Source organism: Protopterus annectens, chromosome 3.part1, assembly GCF_019279795.1.
Source record: "Protopterus annectens isolate FY-2018-M chromosome 3.part1, PAN1.0, whole genome shotgun sequence".
NCBI lineage: Eukaryota > Metazoa > Chordata > Ceratodontiformes > Protopteridae > Protopterus > Protopterus annectens.
Window position 1 is genome coordinate 1,106,494,088 of NC_056732.1, and position 22,903 is coordinate 1,106,516,990.

Sequence of the window (22,903 nt, forward strand, 5' to 3'; positions counted from 1 at the left end):
TTGGCATTTTTTGAAGTCAGATGGTTTTGTCTATTTTTGTTCCTTAGACATTATGCTTAGTGAAAGACTAAGAGAAAAAACACAACTAATTTTGTAACTGTTTAAATGTGTACAAATATCAAAAATGAATCAAACTAAGAGTATACATCTAAAACCACAGCACACACTAAGTGACTATATATATATATAGTCATATATATATATATATATATATATATATATATATATATATATATATATATACACACATATATATATATATACACACACATACATATATATATATATATATATATATATATATATATATATATATATATATAAATAACACACAGAGAAAATACAGAGGGAAGGAAGTTAGCTCTGCCCTCTAACTTAAACGGGGACAAACTCAGCTAACTATCGATCTAAGTAGAAAAATATATCTAAGCAAAAGTTTGACACACTTCTAAATTAAACAGTGCACGAAGGAAAGGCTTAAGTGAACCCTAAACGTGGGTTGAAAAATTAGTACAGGATAGGGAACAAGGCATGATGAGAAACGACGGCCAAACTTCAAATCCAGCAGCAGATAAACGTTATAAACTGTAATATCTTAAGAGAAACACTACTAGGTATATAGCTAACTATACTATGCTACACTAATGAAAAACTTTGAAGAAATAGGAAAGAAAATCAGTAAAATCTCCAAATTTAGCCACGGTCAATATGAAAGAACCTCCAATCTTTTTAGCGGCAAACAAGATCTGGGGAAGTACACCAGTGCATTATGGGCTACAGATTCAGCCACGAGTCAAGTGGAAGACTTCGATCTTCAGTACAGTGCTGAGTCAGAACCAAGGATCAGTTCTGAACCCAACCAGTAAGAATGAAGGAGAGCTAGGACAACATATCATACATTTTTGTTGCACTATAAAATTACATCTACTAAACTGTATACTTTATCTTATTAAACTTTTCAGTTTTTAACAAACATAAAATGGAGCAAGTCTCATTCAAGCCTGGATAGTAACAAGCATTTAAACGGATTTGCCACATTAATTAAAGTTTCTTTAGCAACAGGGAACAGGTGCCACCTCTATTATCAGGGATAACTTGGTCAATGGCCCTAAATTTAAAACTATGAGTGTGGTAACTGGATGTGTTTCTAGCTAAAGCATTTTCTAATTTGCCCTTATTGATACTGTATATGTGTTCATATACAAATTTGCGGTCAGTTTTCCTGACATAGAAGGCTGGGCAAGATTGACATTGTGCTAGGTACACATACTTGTTAATACAATTAAGCACAGTCGCATAACTTAAAGGTATAATCCTGAAATACTGAAGTCTAAAACAGTTTGTTTTTGTTATAATTGCTAAGTTACACCTTTTATAGGTTAAAAAGGAACATTACACAACACAGTTTTTTATGAAAAGATTACTACTTCCACGGGTCCCTGAACATTAGCTATAAGTAAAGTGAACTAACTACGATTTTAATTAATACTATTTAATTAACTACATGTTCCGTTACAAGACAACAGAACTTTGTTTTTTTATAAAATGAAGGCATTCATTTTACCTAATAACTTAACAAAAACAAATTGTTTGACTTCAGTATTTTAGGATTATACCTTTAAATTATGTGACTGTGCTTAATTGTATTAACAAGTATGAGTCACTAGGATAGTACTTAAACTTGTTTTTTCTTTCTGAGCACTGTCTAAAGAAGTTAGGAGAAGTGTTTCCCAACGAAAAGTGCTTTACACTTTGTGACTTGGATTCTGTGCAGCCAGATAGTTTTTAACCTTTTATTGCTTGGCAGTTACCGGAGTGTGCACCGGAATACTGATTGCTGTAAGCTTGTTTTACTCCGCTATTAAACCTTGTTGGACTTTGCAGTGTACGCTCGTCTTGTCTTGTGCCTATTAGTTTTTGGACATTTTTAGTAAACACTTATACATACCTGGAAGTCTCACTAAACTAGTTAAAATTCTCCAACAAATTCTTCATAAGACTCTGGTGTTCGGGCCGGCTGAGGGCTACCTGCAGGCAGATAACCCAAGTGTGATGACTGCAACAGTGAATACACTCGAACATCTACATTTATGGTAAGTGTACACAACTGTACTGTACATACTTACATGCAAGTGAGGTGTTACTGAGATGTAGGTTTACAGATGAGGGACAGGTTGTGCACCTATCTGTTAGTTCTCGGTCTTTGCTATGCAACATACTGTCTGTAAACGTGATATTTAAGCACTTGGAAAAGGCAGCTTGAATGTGTAACATATATGAAAAAACAAGCAACCCTAGCCAATGACAAAACTCTTCACAAGGAAACACTCATATTTTAACAAATCGCCTACATTGTTTAGTAGCTGTGCTGTTCATAAAAACATAAACTCTGGTATTCGGTCCTGGGTCCTCTCCTGTTTGGTATCTACTTCTCTGAAGTTCAGGCCAACACGAAGGGACTCTGGCTGACTAAGTTCGCAGATGATTGCAAGTTGGGAGCCATCGTTAACTCCCCAAGTGATGTTGACATCCTACCGAAAAGCCTCACTGAGACCAATGACTGGTGTCAGAATCATGGCCTTAAGCTCGGTGCCAAAAAATGTGTCGTCATCCCCTTTGGAGAAAACCTGGTTCCCTTGAATTACCACATCGATGGTAGTCCACTGGACACAGAAGGCGTCATAAGAGATCTGGGAACACAGGTTGACAGCAACCTTCCTTTTGACCACCATATTGCCACTGTGGTCAGAAAGTCCTATGAGGCACATCTCACTACTAAGGGTTTTGCATCCAGGAAGAATAGGTCATTGTCTCCCTCTACTCTTCCCTCATTAGGCCAATCATTGAGTACAATGCCCCATTTGGCATGTACCTCACTAGACACCTACAACAACTGGAGAGGCCGCAAAAATACCTCACAAAGAGGATCTTGGGCCTTAAACACTTGTCCTATATGGACATACTCAAACTCCCAACTATTCTCTGTCTCATATCGGCTACTTAGAGGCGATCTCTGCTGGACTTACATAGCCATGTCTGACCCAGCTCTGTTAGAAATGCCACATCTAAAGAAATCCCAATCCCTCCGCACTACACGCTCCAGAGACCTCAGTCTCATTACCATAATCAACAGAACAAGCTGGAGGGACAGGTTCATAACCCAGAGCCTGCCCATGCTTTGGAATACACTTCCCATACATGTCAAGCAGAGCGCCTCACTGGCCCACTTCAAGAGAAATCTTGATGAGTGGATAGGAAATAGAAAATTCACCCCGGGGATTACTCCAGTGGCTCTACTTGACAGAGGCACTGGGAACTAAGGTCGTGTGGCAAGATACCAGGGTAATCCTATGGGCTACGCTTGTATTGGCTCCAGGGCCATTAGCCTAGTACGCAACTATGAACCTATGAACCTATATTGCATCCTCTCCTAAATATAACTGAAAGGTGTTCTCCCAGTTTGTTGATAATATCCTGGTCGCCCATTAAAAGATTCCAGTTTTTATTAATTATCCTTTTAACATCTAATGCATCTACACTTTAAGTTGTAATAAAGCTCAATAAAAACCTACTGTTATTGGTTGTGCGACATACTACACTTGTGTCCTCACCACTTTGGTTTATCCCTACCTCAGTGTCTGTATGCACACTGCCACTATTCAGACGTAGTTTATAAAAAACACTATTTCTTTTAAGTTGTACTTCCTCAACCAATTGCTGCATCAATGAATCAGGGTAACCCCTCCTGAGAAAAATAACTTTCAGTGTTTCACATTCCTTTATGAATTCTTCCTCTACTGATACCATTCTTGCTGCTCTTACGAGTTGGCCTTTGATAACACACCTTTTCTGGTGGTAGGGGTGTGAGCTGGTGAAATGCAGGAATGCATTCGAGTATGTGTTTTTCCTGAATATCTTAGCTGTAAACTTACTATGGGCTCTATCTTTTCTCAATTCAGTGTCTAAATACACCATAGTTTCCTGATGAAAATTATAAGTAAACTGTAAGAAACTTGTTATATTAATAAAGTAACTAACTAGTTCTAACTTGACACTTTCATCCCCTTCAAGGATGATAAAAATGTCATCCACGAAACGTGTGTAAAAATTGTATTTACTCTCTGATTACCCTGTTCTTCATGATGTATTCCAGTTCCCAATAGGCCATGACCAGGTTAGCAAAGCTTGCACCACATGGTGAACCCATTGCTACCCCGACATTTTGTAAATAGATCTCAAAAATTATGTAGTTATTTGTTAAAATATCTAGTAGTGTCTCTACCAGAATGATCTGTTTGTGGTGCACCCCTCAGTCTCAACATAAATGAAACCCATTCTATCCCTTCTAGATGAGGAACAGAAGTGTAGAGAAACATGAATTAATGTGACAAATCCGCTTAAATGCTTCATACTATCCAGGCTTGAATGAGACTTGCTCCATTTTATGTTTGTTAAAACTGAAACGTTTAATAAGATAAATTATACAGTTTAGTAGATGTAATTTTAAAGTGCAACAAAAATGTATGTTTTAATGTTTCGAGGGGTGACTTTTGGACATTATTTCATCTGTTTTTTACTTTGCTGCATTTTACTCTCAGTGTATTTGTTAGTGCTGATTAAGGTTTTGTACGTCATTTAATGGGTTACTGTTTGCAATGGAGGGAAGAAGTAATCAATTATGTTAATAGAGACCACATGACTGATTTGAAAAAGAAAAGAAGTTGTTCCGATTATTAATCGAACAAAAAGTGCTTCGTTCAATAAACTCAGTGTGGACTGTCCTTTGGTCACTGTTTTTCTGTTGGATTTTGTGGTCTGTTGGTACGTTTTTACTTGGTTTTAGAGAGGTCTTCCTAAATGTCTGTTAACCTGTATTTTGTTGAGACTGTTTACTCTATTTTTTGCCAAAAATGGATGAGGAGATTGAACATCCCTTGGAAATTTTGGAAAAGGGGAGATGAAAAATCGAGAGTCTCTGGATCAGCTTGCCCCTTTCATCACAACTTTTTGATCACCTCCATCCAAAGAGGAATTTAAAAATCGCATTTTCCACAGCATCTGGGAGGTTCTGAGACTGCAGCCAAGCAACCCTCATCAAAACAGTACCAGTTGCCATAGCACTGAAGACATAAAAAAAACTAGTCATACACACTCTGTAAACAATGAGCTGTGACCTTTGAAATGGAAGAAAATAACTTCAAGTAGATTTTTTCCTCACAAAAATAAACTGCAGACAAAGCATTCCTCATTATTTTAATAATTAGCCAGAATAAATTTTATCATATGAGCCTGTTAATTCAAAACTCTGAAAGATCAAAGTTGAAGGAGCATTAACTTTCCCCCCCAGTACTTATCAATAATTTTCCCATCTTTTACAGAAAGAGTAGGACTGCAATTAGCCAAATGTTTAGAAGGAGTAGGTTAACTCAAGGTACACTTGCTGGGTCAGGTTTGGGATGAGTGTATAAAAACTTAAAAAGATGGAACTTTATACATTCTATCTGCCTTTTTGGGGGCAGCCAGTTGACTATCATGAAAATTGCAGACAGTGACACACACATCCTCCACAGCTGACAGAACTGGAGCAGCTGGTGTAGGTTCTGGAAATTCCTTCTGTAACAACTCATAATATTTTCTGAGGGACTGAGAAAAGTAAAGTTGTGTAAGTAAGCTTACCATAACAGTAGATGACTGAATGATCACTGCTACAGTAGCTTTAGCTAAAATGGATTATATCCTGCAAAGGATATGATAAGCACTGGTTGTTATATATCTTTGGTAGGACATAATCCCATATAGCTAAGGCTACTGCAGCAATGATCAATATAACATCCTCAGTGTTCTTCCACTGAAGACACTGGGACATTCTGGAACCAGTCTCAGAGAAAGCTAAACCCCCACCAAGAGAATTGAAACTGAGCTATCCTCAGAGTCAGAATCAGAAAACTGAGGAGTAAATGTCATCTTCCTGTCCAGAATCAGAATCTTGAATCTCTTCAGGAAAAGGAGCATCTCTTTTTTTTTTACAATAAGCCACCACAAAAGAAGGATCAATAGCCTGAATGAAACCATTAGTCAAACTCAGTAAACTACTCCTGCCTAAGAAAATTTGAGGAGGAAGAATAGGTGCACATTTAGCTTTTTGTTTCTCTGACAGGAAAAATTGGGCCAACAGTGTTATTAGCAGCAGCAGCAGCAACTTCCTCAGAGAAGTGCACAATATTTTGACCAAACAAGAAAGTCTTCCCTGTTTACTATCTCAGGACTGACAACAGTAGCTCTCTCCCTTGTCTACTGAGGGGACTCCAACAGCCACAGATAATGTGGTTAACTTCTGGTACATAGTGGCTCGTAAGTGCTACACCAGAGAGATCCATGGGTATAAGATTAGTGACTGAGAAACAAGCTATGGCCACAGCACAATCACCTACCTGCAGCCAAGGCAAACTGATAGCCTGTTGTGGAGGCAAAGGCTGTTTGCTTATTTTTTTTTTTTTTTGCAGCTGGAAGAAGTTCCAACCACGAGACTGGTAGTTTCTTATATGGTCAATCTGAAAATGGTGCCTTTTTTCTATGTTAAAAAAGCAGCAAGAGCCATTAAAAACCTAAATTTTTAACATTTTTTTCACACAAAAAACTGACTACAAAGCCCTTTAAAACAATTTATCAGCCTTCAGAATTAAATAAACACATTTTCACAAAAAAAAATGATTTTCAATTTTGTTGAACAACTTTTAACCTTACAGGAAAAAAGTGTGCTCCCACATGAAAGTAATGTTAAAGTCTTGTAACAGTCTGTTAAAATAAAAAAATCCTAGCTTACAAATAACTTTCCTAAACAGAAAAGTACAATAAAACAAACAAGTTTAAATGTGGAAGGTTTTTCCTCAAAGGGAACTTATTTGTACATCAAAGGACAAGGTGGCATTAATTTTCACACATTGAACACACTCTTCAATGTCAAGAAAGCTATGAAGGGCTTGGAGCCAAAACCTGTCTTTAGTCAGCTCAGCTTGAGCTGACTGACGGTTTGGGTTCATGAAGGTGCCCTGCAGCTCTGGAAGCTGTCCAGCTGTTACATCCTTGTCAGGATATAACCCATATAGCTAAGGTTACTGTAGCAATGATTAGTATGATGAACATTCATAGATGTCCAGCCAAGAAATAGATGGATTGCATGAGACAGACAGGCATGACAGTCAAGGTAGAAGACTGGTATTGAACTGAAAGAGGTGGTGACAGCTGATGTGACACCCCAACTCTAGGTAGAACAAATTGTAAAAAGGGAGATGACAATGATGATGATGATTTCTTTCTTCATACAACAACAACATTTTTAAACACCTTTAATGAATTATCACTTGTGGCATAGGCAAATTTATATTTACATAAAAAGTAATCAAACTGTATTAACAAGTTCATGTTTACAAACATACTTTACATATATTGCTTTATATCATATAACCTAAGCAACATTACATAAATTATTCAATTTCTGCCTTTTTTTAAAAACAAGAAACATTTTTTATTAAACCATCAGCTGTAGGCAATCATACATTTATATAAATGGTAAAAAATCACTCAGACACAATCCTAGCTGCAAGCATTCTATTCACAAACCATACTGACACACTCCCAGTTGCAAACATCATACACCACTTATAATCTACCCAATCATTTTCAGTCATGCATTACATAGCTTTCATTTAAGTTCTGCCGTCTTTTAAACCTCATTCCTACCCTGTATGTATTGTTCCCACAATTCCCATTTTCCCTATGTAGTTTGCTCCTACCATTTTCCAAAGATTGCAATTCTAGTTGTTTTATCTCCATTACTATATTCACTACTTCTAGTACAGTTGGTTTAGATTTTGAATTCCATTGTCTAGTAATTGCTTTTTTGGCAGCCAGCATAAATAGACACAGGAAGGCCTTAACATGTCTAGGCAATTCCAATTCTGTATTACAGCTCAGAAAAACTATACATAGACATAACATTGTCTAAATCTAAGATTCAAAGGTTAGACATGAAAATGAACAGGTTGTTACTAGCATTTAGTTTTCCTTGGATGTTTTTGTGAAAATCAGTGCCACCAACATAATACTATTGCTCAACTCCAAACCCACTTCAAAGCTAAATAGTCTCTTAGTTCCATAGTTAAAAAGCTAAGGTCAATGAATAACCACAGACTGGATTAACCCCCCCCCCCCATCCCTGTCCATCCAAGAAAAGACCCTCTGATTTCCAGGAAAACAAAATAGAGCTTCCTTTCTTTTGAACAGTAGACCCTTCATATCTTTCACACAGACAAATTCACTCTGCTGCAGCCCCTCCCCTTTAGGAAACCTGGAGAGTATTACTGTATGTGCATATATATATATATATATATATATATATATATATATATATATATATATATATATATGACAATTTCTAATTCAATCAAAGCTGCCTCATTACTTTACCTTTCTTTCAGTGTAGGCACTGGAAAGGAATTAAACTAATCACACAATATATTGTGCATGCACTACCTCCTGCAGTCAGTCATCATCTCATTAAAACAATGTAGTGCCTGTTGGGAGCTGAATTTCTTTCTCAAATAAACCTAAATTCTAATGTATATAGCCTTCAATTTCACCTGCATAACAATGCTACACCTCATTTAATTAAAGAAAGGCTGGATATAAGAAATCATTTATTTCAAAACTTCCTTTCATTTTCCTCTATATTTTTCAAACTTTTTAATATTCCCATCCATTCACCCACAACCCTTTTTTCTCATTTTTTGTACATAGGGTTGGGGCATTACTTCAACAGTGACAATCATCTAGAGCCAAGGTTCACACCACCGGGTGGTGAGTGAGCCCTGCCACATCTTCTGGCATTCCAAAAACCCATCAGATTTTCATGTTCTTAAACTGCCACCTAATTCCACCATTTGACACCAAACCAACTGTTATTCACTAGAAACTTCACCATTTGAACCATAACAACTAAAACCATTCTTATTTAGAGGGTAGAGATGAGAACCCTGCAAATCAATAAATTGCTTATAATACCTCTAGCTCATCAGTTTCGTTAAATGAATAATGTTAATACACATACACAGTTTTCATTTGTATTGTTAATAAAATGTTTAATGTCAGTGACAAGGTAGTACACTTCCATTTGGTGTTGGAAGACCAGAAGTCTGTGTCTTCTATTCCCACTTCAGGCGACTGGATTGCTAACACTGCAGTGCAGCATAAAGGGGGTGCAGCACTCCTATGTGCATTGTCCTTCAGATGAAACATCAAACTGAGGTCCCATCTGCTTGAGTTAGTGGTAGCTCAGGTGGATGAAAAAGATCCCACAGCACCTACTAAAAACAGAAGGGAACTTCCCCCGATGTCCTGGCCAAATTTCCTCTAGTAACATAAATATCACTTCAGCTCTCCCTTAAATTGAGGTCACTAGCTTAATGGGACTAATCAGGTCAACAAAGGATACAATGAAAGCAAAAAAAAAAAAAAATCCTGCAGCCAATAATAGCTGCAATAATTTCTGGTCAGCTGTTATTTTTAAACCCACAGATTATTATTAAACAAACAAATACTGGAAACACATGGACCCACACTGTTTGCTTTAACAGCTTTTTCTCACTACTGCATTAAGAGAGCATTGTAAACCTCAACCATGAATCCTCTCCTTTAGATGCCCCATAAGGATGGCAGCAAGTTTCACTTAAAGCACTAAGACAATTCACATGTAGAATACACTTAGATTGCTTCAACCAGATAGTGAAAAGATGGTCAAGACAGAAAAAACATATACAGCTTAAAAATAAATGTGTTTTTAAACCATTCATTTCAGCTTTCATTAAGTACGTTTTATTTGCAGGAGGTCCATTAATGCAGCAGTAATTCCTGGACTCAACCATCTACTGATATTGTAAATCACAGCTGTACTACTTTCATCATAGGCAACTTCACTGCAGCAGTATTCATGAAGAAAAAGAAAACTGCTTAAGCAGTAATAATCCTGCATAATGGCATATGTCCTTTATGAGTGCTTGAGTGTGTGTTTATTTCAGAGCTACTCATATGAATGCCTACAGTAGCATATGAATACACAGAGTTGCTTTATTACTACTGTTAATTTGCAAAGGAAATTTTTAAACTTCACAGTATGCCAAGTATTACAATTTATACTGGGTCAACAAGAACCTCAAAGATGGGGGCACATTCTCCTTGCAGTTCCAAGCTTTAAGCTGTATACTTAAATACATCTGTTGGAAAAATCTACCTCTTTAGCAGATGGCAATGTTATTTTCATTAGTGTTAACATATTCTCTTCCTTTCAGTGACTGATCTATTCCCCCATGGATTCTTCAGTGATCGTTAGATTCTGCAAAAACTATTCTATTACATCTGGTTTATATATAATAAACTCACTCTACACTGGGAAGTCTGTTTACTACATGGAAAGTTTTATAATACAAAATGTGAAAGTCAGTCGGATCCAAATTAGAAAAAGCTATACACAGATCTCTTGCTCAAAGCTGACCAGGCATAACACTTCTGGGCAGCTATGTTCTCATATTTAGTGAACATTTCAAATAATCACCAAGCTATATGCTGTCTTCTACATAATAAGAGCAGTCTGTTCAAGGTTAAATCCTTCTCAGATGCATGGAAGCAATGCTTGCAGACAAACATTTACTACTTTTAGATATTCCATCCAAAACAGCAAGTTTGCACACAAGATGTGTGTCTTAATTTGGTTTAGAATTACAAATTAAACTGGTACTGATTACTAATAAACTGCAGTCTACTGTACAGATATCATATCCTACAAAAGTACTGTACCCATGTGCTGTTTGTAAGGGATGGGGGAACATTATCCTTTTGCCTAGCAGCAACATGTTCCTAAGCAAATTTACAAAGTTAAATCAAGCTGGAGAAGACAGACGTGAGGTGGCTGTCCTAGGGTCAAACTACTGATCTAGACATGTCAAGGCTTGAAATTATTGATGGAGGGGGAGCTGTCTTACAGCAAACAACAAAAGTGGCCAACTAGCCACAAAAAGGGTGAGAAAAGCTTCCTTTGCATATGACTTTTGTGACTGAGCCATTAGCTAGTCAGCAAGTGGGGACTACAGTCTAGGATTGACACAGCAGAAATAAGAACAATGGCGTGGTCACTTGGAGAACTCACTAATCTGCTGCATGTCTTCAGAGTGGCATCATATGAGGTTGTGCTTTACACTTCATATCCTTGGACTTGTTGGCTGATGTTACAGTAGAACCAATGTATTTAGGCCTAGGTGGGCCTAGCAGGCTCACTAAGGTCTTGAACACCTTGTACCCTTACAAGGTAGCTATTTTCTTTTTTTAAACCTATTTTTCTATGGCTTTCTTTTTTCCTTATGGTTCCTACTGGAAGAGGGTCCTGCTGACATCAAAAGAGCAAGTGCCCTTTTGTTTAGGGCAGTAAGTTTTTATGTTCTATTTTGCTCTCACTCCTTAAATGTTTCTTTTTAAAATGTGAGCACTCCTCATAAGTTCCTAACTGGGTAATCTGGAAAAAGACAAAAAAGGCACTGAAAATGGAAGTTTGTGGTGGAAACTGCCCATTACAGTCACACCTGATGGTAATTTTTCCCAGAGAAGTCATGAATTTTGAAAATAACTACAGAAAATGCTTTACCAAGAACTACCACAATCATAATAATTAAAATTATCAGAGACAAAAAGCTCCCAAATGAGGATTACACTAGGGACTAGAAGTCTGGATTACCTTGTTTTTGACACTCATTACTTATGTCTGGACAACAGCAAAAATAACTGGAAATGATGCATGCTCTTCTTCTTTTTCTACTAAATGTCAGTCTGATATGTGAAAAGAAGACAAGCCCATGGGAGATGTCTGGCCAATCACATTGACATTCACTTGCAGCTAATTCTCATACTTCAGGAATACTACTGTAGCAGTGATCCTTACAATAACCTATCTGTTTCTTATGAAACTTTCAAAAGCAGAAGAATATTACTACTATTACTATTATGAGACATTGAATACATATGCTATCTACCTCAACGCTGGACCAGACCGGAATGTCCTGTGGCCGATGGTGATTCCAAGAATCAAGGTGATCCATTATGGGTGGCTGAGCAGGATAGATACTGCTAGGCATGGAAGAGATTCCAGCAGAGGCTGGGTAACTTGACATCTACAATATGGAGAAAATACTATTAAGCATGCAAAATCAAGACTCACTAATAAGTGATTATGGTTTTAGAACAAAAATATTCACAATAACTCATATTCACAGTTTACTTCTGACACAGACCAATCCAGCCTAAATTTTAAGTGTCTCTATTTAGATATTTATGTTTCTTTAAAACTTTTTACACTAGGATCACATTTAGTCCCATGTGCAACTTTTAAAATGGCTTTTAGGTATAATGCCGAAAAATACGAACATTCCAGAGAATTAAATATACAGCTGATAAGACAGCCATCCTTTTAAAAGGGTTGCAACCAGGTCTTTTTGGAAATGTACATCGATTAGTACACCAACTTCCAGAATGTAAGTTCAATACACACAGTGTAGGATGGTTTTGAACAGCACACCTTTCCAACAATGAAAAAAAAAATGAAATGACAGGATTAATAAACAACTCAAGTTAGGCAACCAGGCATTCTGGAAATAAAAGGTTTTAAAAGTCTGCAACTTAATAAAATAAAATTCTGATACATATAGCAAATCATTTTCTTAAAATTGAATTCTGGCAAACAAGTGTCTTCAACAAAAATGCAAAAAAACTAAAGAAATGTTTTATTTTCAGTACAATCTATGTCAATCTTCAGAGAGTAATAGTACATTTGTTTACAACAATCCTTGTATATCAATCACAACAAATGTCACAGTGTTTTTTTATCTACACACTTTATTTAATGTTTGATCAGTGTGCGAGTGAATGTTTGATCAGTGTGCGAGTGAACAGATCAATCACAAACAATTTTTTCAGCCAAAATATCACCAAAAAGGGAAAGTATGGTATACAAAGTTAAATACTTTAAGAGATACACAATTCACAATTTTCAGTAAAGACAATAACATAGTACATACTTAAATTCTTCATCATTATTCTAAATATGGTTAAGTATATTTTTCACAAGTTTACTGAACACAAAATAAAAATCAAAGCATTGCAACAATCAAAATACAATCAGAGTAAAAAGATACAAGTAAAACATATTTTTAATAAAGAATGTTTTTTATTCAGTCACTAAACAGTAAAAAAAAAAATAAAGAAAATAATAAGTGAAAACTTTGCAAAGGAAACACAGACAGCCTGATTTCAGAAAAGCATTCAAGGTTGGTTTTACTGATTCTGGTAATGAGGTACCAAAAGAGGTAGAAGGAGTCAGCAAAACCAACTTCGAATGCTTTTCTTAAATCAGGTTGTCTGTGTTTCTTTTTGCCAAGTTTTCACTCTTCTTCCTTATTTTGTACTTTTTAGAGTGACTGAATAAAAAGCATTTTTATTAAAACAAATCTATTTTTACTCGTATTTTTAGTTTAAAACGAAAAAGGGTAGGAAGTCAGCAATGCAACATCCAGTGTAAACCAATCGTTATGCAACAGACAGTAGTTCAGCACCCTGGACAGCTCAGTTCATCGAGGAGCATGACATAACCGCAAGGAGGCAGATCCATAAAGCCAATTTCAATAAAAAACATTCTAAATTGAAAAAAATGATGCATTGTGTACTAATGTAAAGACCATGACTTGTATCCTAAATACAATAACTATGTACAATGCAACTGCTGAAGGTAAGTAATCAGAATGATAACAAATGCAGCACTAAAGTTTTTCAGTAACCCATGTCAGTGTGTTCAGGCTGATTCTCCAAACTTTGCATTCCATTTAGACTGTTTTGCTTGTTATTTAATATGAGCATGTTTAGGGAAGTTTTCACTCAATGTAAATCCCATTTTAAAGTTTCCATATCTTCAAGAGTAGGATCAAACTCAATAAGAAACTGGGAGGGTGCAAAATAACTTCACTAGGCCAAAACAAATTATCATAGATTTGCAGTTTAAATAACAAGGGTGACAGTTCTGAGGAGTGTCAAAAGTATGCCTCCATCTCCCAGTCTCATTCACATTACACCTCCAGTACAAAGATGGCACTGTGGGAGGACTTCCAAGATGGCTGCATACTGATAAACACCATAACTTCTGCTCCCCTAGTGTGAAAACAGAAACTGAGTAAAAGGAGTGCTACTGAAAATGTTTTTTGGTAAAATTCAGTTACTGGCTAGTAAACAGTCTGCATGGGTGCCATCAAAGAAGAAATTTGGAAAACCTAAAAGAAAATTAACCAGAAAAGGTGAAGAGAAAAACAGCAAGAAGGATTCTGCAGCTGATCAGAAAAAAAAGCAGTTGAAGCTTCAGCTTTGGTTCAATTTGTAATCTGTTTGGTAATTTAGAGGAATAAATAAATCAAATGTACTCAGGACATTGCAGAAATATATCAATTCAAACTACAAAAGGATGGAAAAAGAGAAGCAGCTTTAACTAGTCATTAAGATGAACTGATAAAACGTGCAGAACTCAGAGGATGAAATTAAGAAAATGCTGGCCGAATATGAGGTTTCTCAAGAAGAAATGTTTAAAAAAATAATAGAATTAGAAAACAGAACGTACACAGATAACCTGAGATTTTCTGCTGTACGAGTATGAAAAGAAAGAACAGACTGTATCAATTTTATGAAATCACAAACAAGTAAATGGACTGGTGTTCCACAGCATAATTTGTTAATTGAAAAGGCACATTGAGTGTATGCTCCAAACATGACCATTGAGAAAGCAATCAAGACCTACAGTAGATATAAAAAGTGCACACACCACTGTTAAAATGCCAGGTTTTTGTGACATAAAAAATGAGACCACAATAAATAATTTCAAAACTTTTCCCATCTGAAATATAGATTTTCTATTGGATTTAGGCCTGGGTCATTCCAAAACTAATTTTCTTCTGGTGAAGCCATTCTTTTGTTGATTTGGATGTATGCTCTGGGTCACTGTCATGTTGAAAGGTGAAATTCCTCTTCAACTTCATCTTTCTAGCAGACGCCTGAAGGTTTTGGGCCAAAAGTGACTGGTATTTGGAACTGTTCAGAATTCCCTCCACCTTGACTAAAGCCCTAGTTCCAACTGAAGAAAAGCAACCCCAAAGCATGATGCTGCCACTACCATGCTCCACCTTGGGGATGGTGTTCTTTTGGTGATGTGAAGGGTTATGTTTGCTCCAAATGTACCTTTTGGAATTGGGGCCAGAAACTTCAACCTTGGTGTCATCAAACCATGACACATTTTCACACATGATTTTGGGAGATGATGTATTGTTTTGCAAATTTTAGCTGGGCCTGGATATTTTTCTATGTAATAAAAGGCTTCCGTTTTGCAACCCTACCCCATAGCCCAGACATATGGAGAATACAGGAGATTGTTGTAACAAGTAGTACACAACCAGTACTTGCCAGAAATTCCTGCAACTCCTTCAGTGTTGCTGTAGGTCTCTTGGCAGCCTCCCTGACCAGTTTTTGTCTCGTCTTTTCATCAATTTTGGAGGGACGTCCAGTTCTTTGCAACGTCACTGTTGTCCTATATTTTTGCAACCTTCTCCTGACTGATAGCTTTCAACAATGAGATCCCTTTGATGCTTTGTAAGCTCTCTGTGAACCTTGGCTTTTGCTGTAGAAGGCAAATGAGTAAATGTCAGGAAAATCCTACTAGGACAGCTGAACTTTATTAATCAGTCTCTCTCTAACTGATGGCAGGTGTGTACCTAAGAAGACTAAATGCTGTAATTAAATCAAAAGGTGCTTTAACAAAGTATTAGTTTAAGGGTGTGCACACTTATGCAACCAGCTCATTGTACATTTTTTATATTTTTTTCCCTATTTGTTATTCAATTGAATTGCACAGGTTATAGGTCACATTAAAGGTGGGAACATTTTTGAAATTATTTATTATGGTCTCATTTTTTATATCACAAAAACCTGGCATTTTAACAGGGGTGTGTACACTTTTTATATCCACTGTATATTAGTAAAATACAATCCTATCAGCAGAAAGAGTTGATCCTGACAAAACTTTGGCAGAATGGCAAATTATTAAAAACTGGAGACAACAGAATGTTTGTAGAAAATGATTACTCATTTTACACCAGGCAGAAGAGAAGCAAATTTATCCCAGCAATTAGCAAATATCTAGACACAGGTGTGAGATTCAAGCTACAATATCTAGCTGACTTTGAAATGTTTTTCCTGGCAAATCAGTCATTTTTTTACATAGAACATACTAGGAAATAAAACGGTTTAGCCAACAAAAAGTGAGCCAGCAAGCAGAAGGAAACTAAACTTCTCATTCTTCTGACTGTAAAGTTCATAGGTTCATACTAGGCTATCTGCCCTAGGGCATTTATAAGCCTAGCCAGAGTGCGTTTGGCTTTCGTCACCCATTTTAAATTAATTTTGCTATGCCCTTTTTCGAGGTTAGTATACTGTGCCTCTGTCTAACAGTGACACAGAAGTGATATCCGTGGTAAACCTACGATCTCCCATCCACTCATCAAGATTCCTCTTGAAGAGAGTCAATGAGGGACTCTGCCTAACCTGGACTGGGATTTTATTCCAGAGTGAAGAGAGCCTCTGGGTTATGAATCTGTCCCTCCAGCATGTCCTATTTATTTCAGTGCTGAGGTTCAAGTCTCTCGAGCGCGTAGCTCTATGGGATTTGGATTTTCTGAGGTGCAGCATGTCCATTAATTCCGGGTTGGACATGGCTTTATACGTCAGGCACAGATCGCCTCTGAGCAGGCAGTATGCCACTGAGTAGAGCTGGAATTTCTTTAACCGGGCAGCATATGGCATCTGTTTGAGCCCTTTGATCCTCTTGGTGAGGTACTTTTGGGGTCTTTCCAGTTGCTGCAGGCGTCTGGTAAGGTACATCCCAAAAGGGGCATTGTACTCAATTATGGGCCTGGTGAGGGATGAGTAAAGAGGCACGATGACCTCCCCTGATCTAGATGTGAATCCCTTCATGATTAGGTGGGCTATATAAAATGTTTTTCTAACCACTTTGGCCATGTGGTTGTCAAATGAGTGATTGCCATCAACTTGGGTCCCCAGGTCCCTAATTACTTCTTCTGTATTTAATGGATTACCACCTATGTGGTAATTTGTGGGCACTTTGTTTTTGCCAAAGGGGATGACTATACACTTTTTGGCGTTTAGCTTGAGGCCATGGCTCTGGCACCAGTTGTCTGTTTCTATTGAGGCCCTTTTGGAGGATGCTTGTGTCGGCTGGAGAGTCGGTTATGGCACCAAGTTTGCAGTCATCTGCGAACTTGGTCAGCCACAGTCTTTCCGTGTTGGCCTGTACCTCCGAGAAATATATACCGAACAAGAGAGGTCCCAGGACTGAGCCTTGTGGGATGCCACTTGTAACTGGTTTGGAGTCTGACATGGCTCCAGCAATTCTAACCATGTGGGTTCTGTCCTTGAGCCAGTTTGCAACCCATCTAGTGACATAGGGGTTTATATTTAAGCTGGTGAGCTTATCTATAATGCCCGAGTGGGGTATTGTATCGAAGGCTTTTGCGAGGTCCAAGTAGGCTGTGTGGACCACCTTCCCCTTGTCAATGGCCTTGGTGACTGTTTCAAAGAAATCGACCAGGTTTAAGAGGCAGGATCAGCCCTTAACAAAGCCGAACTGGGTAGGATCCAGTGTCTGTAGGTCCCCAATATCTTTATTTATGAGGTCCATGATGATCCTTTCCATAGCTTTGCAGACCAAGCTAGTCAGGCTTATGGGGCAATAGTTTCCAGGATCCGTTGAGGCACCACCTTTGTGGAGAGGGACCACTGTTGCTGTACGCCACTCTTTGGGCACATATCCTGTAGTAAGGCTGAGATTGAACAGTAGTTTTATGTTTGGGTTTAGCTTCTCTTGGAGTTCATGTAGGACGCAGCCCGGGACACCATCTGGTCCCATTGATGCTGTGTTTTTTGCTTTGGAGAGGGCAGCTCTTACCTGAGCATCTGAGATGTCAGGGGGGCAGCACTCAGCTGAGATAGATATTTGCCCTTTTGGTGGGGGGGGGGGGTTTGCACTGAACCTGTCAGCTAGGATGTTGGCATAGAGATACTTTGCCTGTGAAACATTTTCAAATGTTCCAAAGGAAAATGTTTGACAGACAGAAAAAACACAGAAGTTGACCAGAAGGATTAGCAGTACCTTAGACTTGAACTAGAGTCTGGTGCTGGGAGATGTTGATCAACAGGAAGACGACCAGCAACTCTGAAATCATTGAATAAATGGAAGACTATAAAGCATCTTATCACATTTGTGAGATGTGGTTTTACAAGAAAAAGTGGCTGAAAAACAGTGGACTTGTGTTGACTTTGTTAAACTTGTGAATGGACTGAAAAGCATATACCCCACTTTATATCACTAATGTTTACGAGGACACTAAAAGGGGGAAAATGAAGTATAGCACAAAGAATTTTTGTTCATATTATTACTTGCCCAGAATATGTCATGAAACAAACTACATGTTATATACAGTAAAACAGTTTTGTGTTGTGTGTAGTCAGTGGTATTTTAAACAGTGCCGTGACATTAAAGTAAACAAGAAGTTTTTAGTTGTAAGAACTACAACTTGTTCAGTATAACGAGAAAAACAGTTGGACAAAAGCAAGTTTAATGTTTATATCCTGTAATCCTGGGTTGCTGGAGTGGGGGGTGAGGTATAAAAGTGAACAGGTTATATGTAGAGTCAGGATTTTTTTAGTTTTATTTTACAAGGATGAATGTCTAGATTACTACCTTTGGCTTAAGTTGTAAACAGGTGTTCTGTAGGCATGGAGGCATTAAAGTAAGACAAAAATGATGAAAGCCATGAAAAGGTTAAGTGACTTAACAATTGCAAAGATATTAGCTTCATTGTTTTCCACTGGCAAATGTTCAATTGAGTTGAGATGTCTGCAGCAGAGTGCAACTATACATTCTTTTATGAGTGAACTTTACAAAGACCCATTGTCAACTACATTTCAATGAAGAGAAGCTGTCTGCAGGTATAAGCAGTTAATCTTGAGAATTCTGAGTATTCTTTGCTGAGAGAAATGCAAAACTTAAAGGAACAATGTTTAGCAGTTCGGTGAAAAAATTAAGTTTGAAATTATGTGAACTGAATGCCATAACAACCTCCTTATCAGCCTTAATACTTCAATGCAGTTAATAGAACAGTGTACAATATAGTGTTATTTAAAGATAGCCACTGCACTTTTTCTTAGGGCTAAAAGTTAATGTTTTCTGAAAGCATACAAGCTATTTTTCATATCTGGGAAGGGAAGAGACATAAGAAAAGGACAGACAGCAAGAAAAGAACAGACAGCAATCAGTGTAAGTGGGAGCACTGGCTGCACTTTAGCATGGGTAACTTTAATTACTGGGTTAGATAATGCCTGTGGGTGCAGCCACCAACTTGGGGCAACTGTTCTCTTTGGGAGAATTAAACTTCATGCTTTATATGTAGTTTTCTGTTTGAGGGTTTTCATTGCAACAAAGTCTTAAAATGTGAAAAGTTCAAATGGAGATGAGAAGAAAAGTACAGTTGTGTACCTACCATAAATGTAGATGTTCAAGTGTATTCACTGTTGCAGTCATTACTCTTGGGTTATCCTGCTGGCTGAATCGATCCTGATTCCAAAGTCCTGGTCCGGCGTCAGTTGCTGTCGCCTCTTCCCTGACTTCAGTGCACCAGAGGTATAAAAGATGCAGCCAATGCCATTTTCTTCAGTTTATCTTGCCCCAGATGTCAGGTGCCCCCAAAAGGGTAGGCTAAATATATTATGCCAATAAACATAAATGCACTAAAGTAACATTTCCTTCATCTACAAGCAAATACACCACATAGGTTGTATAGAATAGAGAAGTACAGATAAACCCCAGCAAAAGAAAGGGGGATGGAGGGAGGGTAACCTGGACTGCAACAGTGAATACACTCGAACATCTACATTTATGGTAGGTACACAACTGTAGTATGTTCATCGTGTTTCACTGTTGCAGTCATTACTCTTGGGTTGAATCCCAAAGCTGAGGATGGGTGGCTGAGCTAAATAGGATTAGGAGAGGCTATGAGGCCCTGCAGAACTGCATTGGCAAAGCCTGCTCTGGATTTAGAGTAAAGATGTAAGTGGTAGTGCATTGTAAAAGTGTGCACTGAACTCCAAGTTGCAGCCTCTAAGATGTCTTTGGTTGGTACTCCTCTGAGGAAGGCTGCTGAAGTGGCTGCTGCTCTGGTAGAATGAGGCTTAATGCCCTTAGGCACTGATTTGCCATGCTGTGAATAGCAGAAATGAATGCAATGACCTATCCATTTAGAAATAGTCTGTTTTGAGATAGCCTTTCCTTGTGATCCTGCAGCATATGCACTAAAAGTTGCTCAGTCTTTCTGAAATCTTTAGTTCTGTCCAAGTAGAAGCGTAGCTGTCTGTGTATGTCCAAAGAATGCAAAATTTTCTCACCCTTGTTCTGTGGGTTTGGATAAAATGTAGGTAAGTGAATGGTTTGGTTGAGGGCCACACTGGACATCACCTTAGGCATAAATGTAGGGTTTGTCCTCAGAGAAACCCTGTCTGGATGAAAAATGATAAAAGGTTCCACAGCCATGAGTGCTTATAACTCAGAGACTCGCCTTGCAGAGGGTATTGCTAGGAACAGAGCTGTTTTCCAGGATAAGAATTTTATATCAGCTGTTGAGGCTGGCTCAAAAGGAGGCAGTGTGAGTTTTTCCAAGACATAATTGAGGTCCCATGCCAGTATTTGTGGTCTCCTTGGAGGCCTGATGTTTTTGGCCCCTCTGAGGTGGTTCCATATTGCAATGGGCTGAAATGGCAAAAGCATGAATCTTAACTGATGAAAAGGAAAGGCCTTTGTTCAGCATCTCAGTTAGGTATTGTAAAATCTGAGGAATATTTGGTACATATGTGTTAATGCATTGTTCCCAGTTCCAAGCACAGAATCTCTTCCATTTTTCTGCATAAGAATTTCTGGTACTGGGCCCTCCTGGCCTCCATAACAGCTTTTGAAAGAGGAGTGTTCTGAATGGCTACATTATCTGCCATGCTGCCAGATTTAAGGTCCTGAGTTGGCTGTGCAGGATCTGATTGTTTTGTTGGGTCAGCAAGTGAGAAGTTTGAGGCAATATCCATGCTGGACCTTGAGACAAGCTCTTTAGGACTGGGTACCAGTGCTGGCGTGGCCAGTCTGGTGCAATCAGTATCATTTTTGGCTTCTCATCTGACCTTTAGGAGTACCTTGGGAAGGAGAGGCAGTGGAGGAAAGGCATATACTGTCTGGTTTTTCCAGCTGAAGGATAGGGCATCCACTTCCCATGCTTGTTTGTGATAAATCCTTGTGCAAAATCTCTGTAATTGGCAGTTGTGAGGGGAGGCAAATAGATCTATGTCTGGGCATCCCCATTTCTTTGTTATCATGCTGAAGACTTGTGGATCCAGTTTCCACTCGTGGGGATCCATGAGGTTTCAGCTTAGTTCGTCTGCCAGAGTATTTGTTTTTCCTGGCAGGAATTGTGCTAGCAGGCGAACTTGATAAGCCAATGCTGTGTCCCACAAGGTCATTGCTTGTCTGCAGAGGGGGTAGGAATGTGTGCCACCCTGCTTGTTTATGTACCACATGACCGTAGTATTGTCCGTCTTTATCAGTAGTTGTCCTGGATGAAGTAGATCCTTGAAAGCTGTCAGGGCATTTTGAACAGCTAGCATCTCTTTTTGATTGATATGAAGATGCATCTGGCTTGTGGGCCATGTGTCCTGAATAAAGTTTCCTGCCATATGGGCCCCCCAGGCATAATCTGATGCATCCGTTGTTAGTGTCTGTCTGGCTCTGGGTAAAGTGAATGGCAGACCTTTGTTGTGGTGACAGGCCTGTGCCCAGCATCGAAACTCCTGCTGCAGGCAGGGAATGAGTGTAATTACTGTCTCCAGGCTGTGGCAATGCTGAGTCCAAACACTTTTTAGATACCATTGTAATTTCCTGATATGCAGTCTGGTATATGGAAATAGTACAATGCAGGATGCCATGAAGCCCAAGGCCTGCAGGATTTTCCTTGCAGATAACTGGGTCTTTGTTGCCAACTTTTTGAAGTAAGAAGTCAGTTGCCTTTGTTTGTCTGGCGTGAGATAAGCCATCTGGCCAGTTGTATTTAAGCTTGCACCCAGGAATATTATCGCTTGAGAGGGTACTAGTTTTGATTTCTTTTCGTTTACTGTGTACCCTAGGCAAATTAGTAATCTTTTTACAAACGCCAGATGCTTTAGAAGAATGTCTTTGTTTTCTGCTTGAATAAGGCAGTCGTCCAAGTAGGGATATATTTGAATTCCTCTTTGTCTGCAAAATACAATTACTGGTGCCAGGCATTTTGTGAAGACCCTGGGAGCAGTAGATAAGCCAAAGGGCAGTGCAGAGAATTGGTAGTGCATTGAGCCAGCTATGAATCTGAGGTATCTTCTGCAAGATTGTCTGATTGGGACAAGCAGGTATGCCTCTTTTAGGTCCAAAGTTACGAGCCAAGCCTTCCTGCCCAGCATGGGCATCAAGACCCATTTGCCCTGGGTAATCATTTGCCAATTTGGTGAAAAAAGTGCTAGTTTCCCCCCCTAAGGGGGCTGCCAAAAGATAAGTGCTTGGATCTGGCAGAGGAAAGTCATTGGGACTGTTTCCTGTAAGGTTGTGATTTGTCTTCTCCGGTTTTGGAGGTAGGAGCACCCCATTGTTTAGGCCTGTATGAGCCTTGGGGCTGACATCTGCCTTTGGAACGTC

The 22,903-nt window shown here is 38.5% G+C and overlaps 1 protein-coding gene across 13 annotated transcripts in view; it reads right to left on the bottom strand.

Annotated features, from left to right (window-relative positions):
* The window catches only part of PTK2 (protein tyrosine kinase 2), a 4,250,095-nt gene that overhangs the window by 599,082 nt on the left and 3,628,110 nt on the right, over positions 1-22,903 (bottom strand). For all 13 annotated transcript variants that reach the window (XM_044067250.1, XM_044067257.1, XM_044067247.1 and 10 more), the window contains one exon: positions 12,075-12,212. In XM_044067250.1, the coding sequence (XP_043923185.1) occupies positions 12,075-12,212 (138 nt within the window). The remainder of the gene's footprint in view (positions 1-12,074; positions 12,213-22,903) is intronic.